Source organism: Periophthalmus magnuspinnatus, chromosome 5, assembly GCF_009829125.3.
Source record: "Periophthalmus magnuspinnatus isolate fPerMag1 chromosome 5, fPerMag1.2.pri, whole genome shotgun sequence".
NCBI lineage: Eukaryota > Metazoa > Chordata > Actinopteri > Gobiiformes > Gobiidae > Periophthalmus > Periophthalmus magnuspinnatus.
Genome location: NC_047130.1, coordinates 25,524,112 through 25,537,094, shown reverse-complemented (window position 1 = coordinate 25,537,094; position 12,983 = coordinate 25,524,112). Strand labels below are relative to the sequence as shown.

At 37.7% G+C, this 12,983-nt stretch overlaps 2 protein-coding genes across 2 annotated transcripts; one reads left to right on the top strand and one right to left on the bottom strand.

Moving 5' to 3' along the window:
• The first annotated feature begins 3,455 nt into the window (after window positions 1-3,455).
• On the top strand, window positions 3,456-5,277 carry LOC117370656 (green-sensitive opsin-like). The gene is made up of 5 exons (XM_033966133.2): window positions 3,456-3,877; window positions 3,967-4,135; window positions 4,206-4,371; window positions 4,463-4,702; window positions 4,788-5,277. The coding sequence occupies exons 1-5, from the start codon at window positions 3,493-3,495 to the stop codon at window positions 4,884-4,886; spliced, it is 1,059 nt and encodes a 352-aa protein (XP_033822024.1). The 5' UTR covers window positions 3,456-3,492; the 3' UTR covers window positions 4,887-5,277.
• A 2,646-nt stretch (window positions 5,278-7,923) lies between these two features.
• synprb (synaptoporin b) lies at window positions 7,924-12,736 on the bottom strand. The gene is made up of 5 exons (XM_033966132.2): window positions 12,668-12,736; window positions 11,808-11,932; window positions 9,935-10,133; window positions 9,404-9,595; window positions 7,924-8,301 (listed from the first exon to the last, which is right to left on the bottom strand). The coding sequence occupies exons 1-5, from the start codon at window positions 12,689-12,691 to the stop codon at window positions 7,924-7,926; spliced, it is 918 nt and encodes a 305-aa protein (XP_033822023.1). The 5' UTR covers window positions 12,692-12,736.
• Window positions 12,737-12,983: the final 247 nt, after the last annotated feature.

The following is a 12,983-nucleotide window of genomic DNA, read 5'->3' as shown; positions in this document are numbered from 1 at the left end:
GAAAGGTTTTTATTCTGCCTCTTCTCCTTTAATGGTAATTTTATGATGATTATTTGTGATTATTTATGTTTTGATTTGTGTGATTTTAATGTCTTTCTTATTCTGTAAAACACTTTGAATTACCTTGTGTACGAATTGTGCTATACAAATAAACTTGCCTTGCCTCTCCCTCCCTCTCTCTCTCTCTCTCTCTCTCTCTCTCTGTCTCTCTCTCTCTTTATATATATATAATAAAACCATTATTGCATATCCTTAAGGTGTGCAAAAGTCATTTATGGACTGTATAATAATAATAATAATAATAATAATAATAATAATAATAATAATAATAATAATAATAATAATAATAATAATAATAATAATAATAATAATAATTGATCAGACCTTCAGTATCTATAGATGAATACAATGTTGCATTGTTACATTTGCCATATGTGTTTGTATTATCCAGTATTTACACACATATACACAGATTCACTTTCAATCTGGACCTTACAAATTAGTTGGACATAATTATTGATTATTTCTCTTTGCAGTTCACAATTTAAATCTCTGTGAGCTGACAGGATTTTTTTCTCCACACTATACTCACTTTGCTCTCCAGGACAAAGAAAACACTGCCCTGTGACGAACTGCATAACTGTATGTCTATGGACGCCTGTACGTCTGAAGAGCAGCTGAATGCTGCCAATACTGAGCCAAATGTAATGACATGTGTATTACAGTAAAAAAGGTTATGGATTAATACTGTCCATATAACATTTCTAGTCAATCCCTGAAACTTGTTTAGTTTGTTCGTTTTCATCTGTTGAGGTACATAACAAAGTTGGAACTTGCTGTGAACTGACAGTCATCATTGTTTAAAACCAACTGAAGAGAGTTATGTAATATTTACTTCATGATGACTTTATTGTACTGTATTGGTAAATAGTGAGACTAGTAGTACTGTAACATTTGCAGTAGCAGTAATACTTATGTTACTATAGCTTGCTCTTTAATTATTGCAAAGATTTCCAGATTTTTCATTTATTTTCATGAAGTAATAATTCATATCTATTTATTTTAAAATAGTTGTATTCATTTCAGATATTGATCATAGAGATTGTGCCTCATGTCTTAGTGTAAAGATTCCACAGTCTCCAGTATTTTGTATCAATATTTATCATGTTGATGGGTTTCAGTTTACAGTTTACAGGAGACATTTTAAGCATTTTTCACTACAAATTTTCTTCACTCTGAATCCTAAGAGGAGGACCACAGGAAAAGTAGTTGTCAATTTGGTAACAGCAAATGGAGATAAAAGGTGTAGGCTATGTGTTATACAAGTGATGTGTTATACAAGTGATATTATGGAGTGTTCTATGTGCTTTTATGGATTTGTCAACTCTACTTAAAGTTCTTATTATGAATAGATAGCTAATGAAGCTCTAAGAATTATGATTTGAATACAGACAGCAAAGGTGTTATTGCACATTGTAATCTTTTTCAGCTTTGGTCCTTTTTTCTGCCAAAGAAACAAAAAAAATATCCATCTTTTAAAAATGGGGAACTGCAATACAAAGGTGCTTAATAAAATGAGTCCATCGGTCCAAAATCAACCAAGTAGTAGCCTATGTATTTCCTTGGATGTTGTTGCATCTTGGTTGTCAAAAACATTAGTTGCAGCAGAAGTCCAGACAGAAGGAAAAAAATAAACCCACACTGCAAATCACCACATAGATGAAAAATAATCTCAGTCAAGTATTATGCGCAAAGCCTTTGGTCGTTAGGTTTTATTGTCCACAAGTATCTCTGGTGCATCTCCCGTAGTCATTGGTGTAAAAAGACTGTAGTAGTTGTAGTCTGTCTTTTTTATATACCTTCTGCTGTCGGAATTAGATTAGAGGATTGTGAGGTGCTGCACAGGAGGTCAGTAATTAACTCTTAATCTAGATCAGTGAAGTCCGGAGAAGACCTGCTAATCCCAATCAAAGGATTTCACTTCCGAAACTATAAGTACATTATTTACATGTAGTGAAGAAAACAAATTAAATCCGTAATCTCAACGGGAATTAAGAAGCTTATAATTACATGGAACAATCTTAAAGAGCAATGCAAGTTTCTAAGACCAGAAAATGCATGCATCTATTTATCTACCCTACACAGTCTCCCAGAGATAACATAGGCCGCTCTGTGTCTACTTACAATCAAGACGGTGCACATACGTCATAGGGAGTTCATAAAATAGCTCACCCCAAGGTGCGACTTGAAACTTGATTGGATTACTTTTACATTGCTTGGCTGTGAGAAGGCAAAGCTTACTGTCACCTTAGGAACAGATGCCATGATCCTCCTTAAGCTTTACAAACCCTGCAGCCTATCCAAATAGAAAACGATCTTCATTCTCTGACAAATATAAAAGGAGTAAACTGTCAATACAATACTACGTCTATGAAATTTCTTATGGAAATGAAAAGATGTTAAATATAACAGGATCTCTCACTATCTGGGTAAATTTAATATGATTCTCTCAATATTCATGGGTTTCAGGCAAATAATTCCTTCCTGATTATAAGGATATTGTGAGAAAATACAGGAGATCTCTATTATAACTATACATCCTGAAGATTAGTGCCATAGTGACTTTTTCGGTATATCGTCCAATAGGGTCAAAACAGTAACAAGAAGCGGCATTATGCACAATATATTATGTATGGTTATTGTACACAGAAAAGTATGGATAAGTGGCACACTGTATAGAAGCTTGTTAAGATAAACAACCTTATTTTAAAAGGCAAAGAGCAGAGTTATCAAACTAATGTGACTATAAGATATCTCTGCTCAAAGGCCGCAATGGGGCAAAAGCCAGGACGATAACTGTTAAAGTTGGGACTTAAACTCACAATGCTGCATATGTGCTGAAGCTCTACTGATGAGCCACTGCATAACTGCTCTTGATTTGTTTAAAGGCAAATGTATTTCTTAATATTGTTGGCTGATAACACATCACTGAAGAAGTTTGATTTGTAAAAAAAAAAAAATAAAAAAATAGATTCACTTTTATTTGCAGCACTGTCTCTTAATAAAGCAAAACTTGTTTTTGTATTTGTTATAATATTGATTTTTGTAATATTTTTCTAGCTTTCTATATAGCTCCCAACTTAATATAATTCAAGTTGCATGGCATGCTTAAGTGACTATTTATTTTTATTTACTTATTTATTTTATTTATTAATTATATTTTATTTTACAGTTTCTGTCTGAAACAATTCATAATTTGATGTTAGCCTAGAATTGACAAAGACATGCTTCCTGTGACCCTAGACTTAGTGACTGGCCTCTTTCTAAAGTAAATAATTAGTCTTACGTGAGTGACCCGTTTCCTCTTAGCCAATTCACTAATCTCATAGTGCGGATAAAACTGAGAGTATATAACAACAGACACCTCAGGCAGAGCTTAGACACCTCCAGGTTCACACCACAGCTGACTACAGCCAACTTAGACGACCAAAGATGGGCTGGGACGGAGGCTATGAGCCAAATGGCACAGAGGGAAAAAACTTCTACATCCCCTTTTCCAACAGGACAGGGGTTGTCAGGAGTCCTTTTGAAGCTCCTCAGTATTATATGGTTGACCCCATGATCTACAAGCTGCTGGCATTCTACATGTTCTTCCTCATCTGCACTGGCACCCCCATCAACGGCCTGACTCTGCTGGTAACCTTCCAGAACAAGAAACTGCGACAGCCCCTGAACTTCATCCTAGTCAACCTGGCTGTGGCTGGTCTCATCATGTGCGCTTTCGGCTTCACCATCACCATCACCTCTGCGATGAACGGCTACTTCATCATGGGACCTACTCTCTGCGCTGTGGAGGGTTTCATGGCCACACTAGGAGGTAAGTTAGACAGGTTTACAGATGCAGTAGAGACTGTAATGGCTACAGTGGATTGAATCCATAGGTCTCCTTGTCTTTCCTCTGCTCAGGTGAAGTGGCTCTCTGGTCTCTGGTCGTGCTGGCTGTGGAGAGGTACATCGTTGTCTGCAAACCCATGGGAAGCTTCAAGTTTAGCGGAACCCACGCTGCTGTTGGAGTCGCCTTCACCTGGATCATGGCTCTGGCTTGTGCTGCTCCTCCTCTCTTTGGATGGTCCAGGTAAATATCAAGTTGAATCAAACTTCAAGATAATAAAAAAGAAGGAAATAATAAAATTTTGCTTCCACAGATACCTCCCTGAGGGCATGCAGTGCTCATGTGGACCTGACTACTACACTCTGGCCCCAGGCTTCAACAATGAATCCTACGTCATTTACATGTTTGTGGTGCACTTCTTCATCCCCGTCTTCCTCATCTTCTTCACTTATGGCAGCCTTGTGCTCACTGTGAAAGCTGTAAGTAATAGATTTTATACTCTGAATTATATTTTAGTTTTTTCATGTATCACTCAAGATTAACAAAGGTCTTAATGTTTGTGAACTGTAGGCTGCAGCCCAGCAGCAGGACTCAGCCTCCACTCAGAAAGCAGAGAAAGAGGTGACCCGCATGTGCTTCCTGATGGTCATGGGCTTCCTGGTAGCCTGGACTCCGTATGCCACCTTTGCTGGATGGATCTTCATGAACAAGGGAGCTGCATTCACTGCTTTGACTGCTGCTCTCCCTGCCTTCTTTGCCAAGAGCTCAGCCCTGTACAACCCTGTTATCTATGTGCTCATGAACAAACAGGTATGTCTTTGTCCATTACAACGGCTCTCCCTTTTTTGTTGAAAGCTTTCATGAATGAAATATGTTTCTATTTTCACTTTTTCAGTTCCGTAATTGCATGCTCAGTGCAGTTGGTATGGGAGGCATGGTTGATGATGAGACCTCAGTGTCTGCAAGCAAGACAGAAGTGTCCTCTGTCTCTTAAATATCTTTATAACATCAAACCTCTGGACATTTTTAACAATGGCTTCCAGACTGTCAAAGATCCCAGAAGAAAGTCTGTTGCCAAATGGAAAGGGATTCGGGGATTGGAGAGGGAACAACACAATGAACTCTTCGTCTGTTACCTGTGTAAATGTAAATACTGGCCTGTGTACATGTGCAGTGTAAATGAGACAAAGTATGTGTGAATGAGCCACGACTCAATGTGCAGCTTTGGTGACGACACACAAACTCTACAGTCACACTGTGGAAGTGTCATCCCCAGAGCTGTGTGCATGTACTTGTGTGGAGCGCATGTGTCCTGCTGGGCTTCCAGTGTAATTTTTATGTACATTCAATGAAAAAAATGAAAAAAATATTAGGGTCAATAGATAAATCCTGCATGCAATGAAAAGAAACACTGTTGTGTGTCTTCATTTTCCTGCTTTATAGTTTCATAGCCACCTTTTAGATAAAGAGCAATGATATATTACATAGGACCTATGACCTCAATGTAATTTAATTATATGTATTTGATTTGCATCTTCATATAGTCTGAAAACACAAAGGAATAATCTATAAGACATAGTTTAAAACTATATTTGAGAGAGGCGCAGAGAATTAGAACAGGATACTGTCTTAAGAGAAGCACGTCAGTGTGGCTAATCCTTTTTGCAAACAACTTGCCATTTACCATTTTCACAAGACAGACTTTAATTGAATTATTTTAGCATTTTTTGGCAGGTGTTAGAATATTTTTTATGACTCCTCCTGATCACCGTGAATCACTATAGACACATACAAAACAAACAAATACACCCAATGTAACACAGGATAACCTGTAGAGTTTGAAAGTATGCCAGGCCTAATGCCTAAGTAAAGTAGGCCTTAGTAGGCCCTAAGCCTTATATCTACTTTTTATATGATGACACTGAGGAGCATGTCCTAAAGATCAGATCAGTTTATAGCACTGAAGACATTATTTATTTGTCCCTCAATTGTCCAGGTAGGTTTTATAGCAAAAGAAGGTTTATAGGATTATAGTGAGATGCAGTGAGATTGAACAGTTATAATAGGCCTGATAAATATGATCCATTGTTGATAACTTTCTGTTTTTGCTGGTGTAGTGTTGTGCACAGATCTGATATGCTTCATTTAGTCTTGACCATGGAACTAAGAAGAAAGTGCATATTGTACAGTACTCCTTACTGTGACACTACTGTGATTCTGTTATAGGCAGGAAATGTTATATATGAATTATTTTGATTTACAAAATGAGTAACTTAAAGTCTCTAGAGTCTGTGTAATTTTTCTAGTTACATAGACTCTAGGTTATAGATCATGTGAGGCAGCCCACTCACAGTAAAAAAGAAAACAATTAAAAACACCTCAGTGCAATAAGTTTAATGCAATAATGTTGAGCATGCCAGGCAAAGCAATATTACCTCACCCTCCACCAGAAAAGTTACACAGTGCACCTTTAAACAACAACTTATCATGATACTGATGATGACTTCCAAGCATACTTTGAAGACACTCAGGTCTGATGTAAAAGCCTCAGGACACTCTTTCTCGTAAGTATAACATGTATTTGACTCAGAGCACAGATTAGGCTCTATATGCAACTGTCTTAGTTTTATTGATGCACATATTCGATCACTATGTAGTACACACACGTACTAAGAAGCTTACCTCCAGCTCTGTCTGCCCATCCCGTTCATAGATTTACTAGGAATTCATCCACAGGTGAGGGGCAGGTGGCAGGTGACTGGTGCCCCCTAGTGACTTCTACACAGAACTGCCCAGTGTTTTGGCCTCAGTTGAGCGAACATAATGTTACTACACGTGCTCCCGGGCAAGTAACACCCATAGCTCGCAGCTCACTTTTACACATAAATATAGGTTAAAGCCTTAAGTAATAATTATATGTAAATGCAGTCCTCTTGAGGAGCTGATAAGCCACCCATGCAATGACGTAACCCTTTATTTCCCGCTGATAACCTGACCTAATTGTCATGCCGTTGGCCCGTCCTCTGTAATTTGCTTCAAAGCGTTTGGCATGGACACCTGCATGTGCTTAGGCTCTGTCAGGGGCACAGAGAAAGCCTTTTTGTTCTATTTACCCCTCACATTACAGAGGCTGAATGGAGAGAAAGCTTAACAACAAACTTACATTTACTCTGATCTGATACATTTGAGAGTATTTGAAAATGAACATGATGAGATAACAATAACTTTTTCAAAATCATATCATAATAATCATATCATTACAGTGCATTACATTATATATAATCAATTAATCAATACAAATATTAAAGTCCCCCCAATAAAACAAAAGTAGTTTATTTAAATCAAAACACAAAAACAATATTAGCTTTTTTTTTTTTTTTTTTTTTTAGAATAATACATTTTGAAACTACACAAAAACCACACCCTCATATATCCTCTCATGTGGGATGTAGGATGACTCTTAGAGAACCAAGCATCAAGTCTGAAGCTTAACCGCTGCCACGACACCAGTGAAGTGTGAGCTGGTGTTGTGTTAAGTGCCTTAGACAGGATCGAGGATTATCCAGTTGGCCTCTCACACTGTCCCCGTAAACACTAACAAGCTTCTAAATATCAGACATGTATTGATTCAGTAAGTGATTTTTAACCAACACAAATACTGCTTAAATTTGCCATTACTTGATTATGATCTAATTAATACTCAGTGATTCCTGTACATTCCTCCTTGTCTTTCTTTCATCTCCAATTACAGCAATCAAAATAGCAAAAATCAATTCTTTTTTTTACTCATTCAGATATGATCATACTAAAAACAATTATTACTTGGCCAACTGGATTTCAGAACACACAACATGGAAAAATACTGCATTCGTACCAAGAACATTACTTCCTTCAAATTGTATGTAGCCGTATAACAAATAATGGAGACACATTTCATATATTGCACGGATATTTTGTCCTAAAACCATTACCAGAAAACAATTACTTGAAAATACTAGTTCCGCACTGTAAATAATCATATGTTGTCTAAATTACATCTCATTGACAAAAATGACTGGCCCCTTTGTCCTGACCTTACTGTCTCTCTCATGGCCAGCTGGTTTTCCCACATGTGTCTGCGGTAGACTGAAGGGGCTCTGGTGTACACTGGACTGCCTCTGCAGCTCTCGGGCCTGGATGTACGGCTCCAGTCGGGGCTGGTTGAAACTGTCTTGTCTGAAAGGTTGTGGTCCAAAGTCATCCGGCTGCTCAAAGCTGCTCTCACTGTACAGCCTCTGCCTCATCTCACTGGCACGTTTCCCAGAGGCGCTCCTGGTCGGGTATCTCTGGCCGCTCTTGTACCAGCCTGTCTCTTTGAACACAAACCAAATGTTTCCAGCCCACAGAATGAGATTCACAAAGCCAAAGACCTGCGCACACAAAGGAGTAAAGAGGTGATGGAGCGATTACACATTTAAACGTAAATTTTCCCCATGATGATGTAGTATCGTCACTTGGAATGTTTCTTGGAATGTTCCACAGTATCTTTAAACTTTTCTGTCATGCATTAAATCCACTATGGGTATTTTTAAGGCTCAAAAATACATAGAAAAAGTATGCATTCTGTGAGCCGTGTGGTCTTTCACTTGTCACTTGGTTGTGTCCTTAGAAAGAGTTAAGTTTAATGCCAAACTGTGGTTCTTTCTAAACAGATCAAGAATGGCGGGACATCCACAAGAAAAGTTACATGGGACACCTTTAAATAAAGGAACAGTAGCCCTGGATTTCAGAGTGATGAAATGTTCCAAATAAACAAAACACAGGTCATTTGAGTCTAAGGAGGTCAGGATGTTTTAATTCAAGTCTTGATTATTCAAGTCTTAAAGGCGCTATCAGTGACATTGATGCTCCAAAAAAAGGCAAAATGTAAAGTGCTATACTAGATTTTTTATTTATTTATTTTTTATTATATGTACTGGACAATGCTTTTTAAGGAAAAAACAGGATGTCATCTGACTGCTGTTTGGTCAAGGCATCTCAAAACTTGTGATAATAAAAGCTGATATTGTGACAATCATTGAATGGTTTCTTATAGTTTCTGTATTGCATCATTCTTGGATCGTATATGACCTAACAAAAGCATTACTCTATTTAATATCCAAATCTTAATTAGATTACAACTTTATCCCTAGTTTTTCTCATCTGCAGAGTCTCAGAAGCTCAGACGTAGCTCCGTTATTCACCTAAGGTCACAAAACTAATTTAATGTAGTAAGTGGTGATTTGCACATTCTTTTGGCTGTGGAATAAAAAAAGAGAGAGATTAAGGGCACAACATTTTTAGTCCAAATAATATATTTAAAACCTGTACTTCAGCTAAATGTTTGGAATGTTTGGACTGGACTGTAGACTGTCTAATACAAAAGAAACTAATCATGGTTTTCAAAATGATGAAAAACAATTAAAACAAAACATTCTCCCATTCAAATGATCAAGTTGAAACCCATGAAAAAGTATGAGAGTTCATATTTACCACAGAGGTGTTGAGGCGGGCCCAGCGTGGCTCCTGTGTGACAGTACATTTGTTTTCGGGAGCTCTACAGGCTGAGATCAGCAATAACACCTGGGTCGGGTTTGTAGCATTTTTGACGTTAGACAGCGATTTCGCCCAACAGCATGTGCTCACCAGCCACAAGCAGGAGAAGACCACGGTCACCACAAAATCCTTCACAAGAATCAGAGACATCAATAAGGCTTTGACAAGACAAGGATAGGAGAGACTAGAAATACGAGGGGGAGTTTGGGGGCAGTTAGATTGTGATAGTTCAGTAAGGTGACCAGACCTATTTACCCAGGACAGTCCCAGTTTGGAGCCCTGAGTCCCCTGTCCCAGTAGATTTATCCAAAGTCAGTGATTTATCCCAGTTTTATAAAAGAAATGACCCAGATATCCCTATTTTTGACCAAGTTGTTTAGATAAAATATAGAAAACCATGCTTGAAAGTGACCATAAGGCAAAAAAATGCACCTACGTCAGCCAAAATAAACATGAGAAGAGACTGACCACAAGAGGACCACGGTTGTTCCTCAGGTATGAATTCTGGTAGAAGACGTACACCACCGTTGCCAGGAGTGAGTAGAGAAATGCAAAAACCCCCACCATTACAAAGAACTGGGCCGAGACCGACATATCCCCATCCAGGAAGTAGACCTCATGTCTCCTGGCCTCACACAGCGGGGCTCTGAAATGCACCTGCTGCAGTCTGTAAGGAAAAGCAACGGTATCAAAGGTGGATGACAAATCAGGTGTAAAATCTAGAAGAAATGCGACGTAGACTACATCTTAATTATTATACAAAATGTAGTATGACTTCTCTGAACATTTACCCATTCTTAAAGTAGCACATTTTATATAGAAATTGTGAATGTGCTCATGCAATTCTTATTAGATTAATGTGAAACCAATGGACATTTTCGGACTATAACTGCATTTGAAAAATACCAGTATGCGGTTGTTTCACAGCTCTTTTATTTGCTTTTTATAGTGTTCCGGCTAATGCATTTCTATTGACATTTGGCTTACAGCAAAGAAGGCCACTTATGTTGGATTTGTGATGTTAAATCTCTGAATGAAAATTACTGGTAATTGACTTTTACTGGAAAAACAAAATTATTACAAATGTATTGATCTAACAGTATTTATTTCAAATAAAAATGTAAAGGTTGTAACTTTCTGGCGGTGGCACATCATGATTCCATAGAAATAGAAAATTAAAAGCCACAGGAACCACATTTCCATGGTAACAAGCAGGAGGAGGCCAAATAAGAGTGTGGAGACAGTAACAATGCATGTTTTTCAATGTTTTTTTCTTTTCTTTCTGTGCAATAAAAAACAAAATTTTGGCCTGTTTTGGTCTAAAAAGTTACATATTGTGTCTTTTAAATTAGATTCAATGCTCTTAAATATTTCAGGCACTGTTAACGTCATAGGCCTACATGTACTGAAATGTAGATACGCTTTATTGTTTTACCTATTAATTGTACGATATTTTGGCGTGAAATATCCAAATGGTAAATACAGAGAAGCTGAATGATAATTTCGATTTATGACTACACTTTAGAACTTGCTTTACAACATCAATCTGGATTTCAACAGCAATATTCATCTGAGCTGCCCCCCCTCCATCTGTAAATACTTTTAGCCCACATGTTGCAATTTCATCTGTGCAAATAAATCTACAGTTGACTTTTCAGCACAGAACTCAATGAGGCCACTATAATGCATGCTAGCTTTTAAATTGAGTGTTGTCACGTCAAATGAGCTGCTAATTGCACCCCTGTTTTGCTCTGACACTGCCACTGGGGGGCTAAACACAGGGGGCGACCACACTGCTGCACCATACTGCATTCACGCGTTTAACCGCTTATTTAAACCGTAAGGCTGACCGCCGCTCCTCGGAACTACGTTAAATTCATTAATCTCAAACAGACAGATATGACCCGGTCGTATATTCGCTAAGTGCTCTTACAAGTGCAGCTAGAAACCACAGAATTAACATGGCGGACCACATGACCGCACATCAGAGCCACCAGCGCCTTTGAAGATTGCCCAATTTAAAATCAGGAAGCTGTGCAGCAGAACAGGAGGTCACCCCAATTTGAAATCCCCCAAGTACAAAATGTCTCCCTGCATCATTAGACTAGAGACGGTTTGTGAGGGAGGTAGTCCTGTTACAGTCCTTAATCGACATATTTGGAAACGGTTGCATTTTTCTTGTCAGCTTTATTTACAGATGTTTACTTTCATTGAACTTAACACTTGTCTAATCTCTAATGCATGACTGTATTCGTGATATTCAATTAAATGGTAGCCAACAGGAAAAATGCTCTTGTCTGAATAATAACAAACTAACAAATGAGATAAATAGTCTTGTTACCTGAATGGATAGCTGAAGTCAATATTGATGGTGTGGTTGCTCTGCCTTCGCTCAGCACAGTCCACTTTAACCTGGAGATGACCATAGTAGCCTCCACATGTTGCAAATGCGCACACTGCAAAAATCTACAGACATCATCATCAATAACAGAGGTGCATGGTGTTTAAAAAGTACAGAAAAATATAAATAGTATATCAGAATTGTATAGTACAGTACAGTATAGTATAGTATATAATGATATTTGCATAGAAAACATGATAACATAAGTATTCCTAGACAAAACAATACTTTTTGATGTCCTGGCTTATATAAATCAGGATCAGTTGCTATTCCAAGCTCTATACCTGTGTTTTACGGATAAACATTGAAACTCCTGCGTTCTTTCATCAGTCTTTATAAGTTTAAATTCATCAAGTACACCCACATTGCCCAATTGTCCCACTTAAACTACAACTTGAGGTGTGGTCAACCGAAATGCACTTTGTTTGTCATTGTGATAGCTGGTTCTGTATCAATTAGAAAAAGACTTTACTGTTTGAATTGTAAGTATATTTAATTATTTACACCATACATATATAGTCTAGTTATGCAGCATTATGGGCTATTTGTTGAAAATACTAAATGTGAATAATTAAAAAGAGGAAAATGTGAGTGAAGCTTAGTGTGCTCTAGAGGCTCTCCTGGCAGTCACTCACAAACCTCTAAGAGCCTCTTACATTAAACGTTCAACAGCTCTCCACGCGCAAAACGTGCAAAATAAACACTGAAGATAATACTTTACTCAAGATCGCAGCAAGATGGCAAAACAGGTACATCAGCTGTGGGTGAACAATGAAAAAAGTAAAAAAAAATGAACTTACCGGAGCAAAAATTACCATACACATTTAAAGTGTTGATATGGGGTACAGTTCCTCAGTCTTTTGGTTCCTTTGGGCTGGTCATCAGTTGTGAAAGCGCGGATGGAGAGAAGAAGAAGAAGAAGAAGAAAAAGAGGAAGAGGAGCAGCGTTTGTACAAATCGAAGAGGGAGGGGGCTCGTACTACCACATTAGAGCCAAACAAGGAGGAGGGTGGACTGGTGTCTAATTTCTTTTTTTTTTTTTTTTTTTTTTAAATATATATATATATCGTAGCAAAGTACAATTAAATACATTTTTCTCAATTATATTATGTTATT

Bases quoted from the DNA above. Each gene is read 5' to 3' on its own strand.
- LOC117370656 (XM_033966133.2), top strand. From the start codon at position 3,493: ATGGGCTGGGACGGAGGCTATGAGCCAAATGGCACAGAGGGAAAAAAC. The intron at 4,136-4,205 runs GTAAATATCAAG...TTGCTTCCACAG, and splicing joins CCTCTCTTTGGATGGTCCAG to ATACCTCCCTGAGGGCATGC. The intron at 4,372-4,462 runs GTAAGTAATAGA...TGTGAACTGTAG, and splicing joins TTGTGCTCACTGTGAAAGCT to GCTGCAGCCCAGCAGCAGGA.
- synprb (XM_033966132.2), bottom strand. From the start codon at position 12,691: ATGTGTATGGTAATTTTTGCTCCG. The intron at 11,933-12,667 runs GTAAGTTCATTT...TGATGTCTGTAG, and splicing joins GTATGGTAATTTTTGCTCCG to ATTTTTGCAGTGTGCGCATT. The intron at 8,302-9,403 runs GTAAATATGAAC...TTGTGTGCGCAG, and splicing joins CCCGCCTCAACACCTCTGTG to GTCTTTGGCTTTGTGAATCT.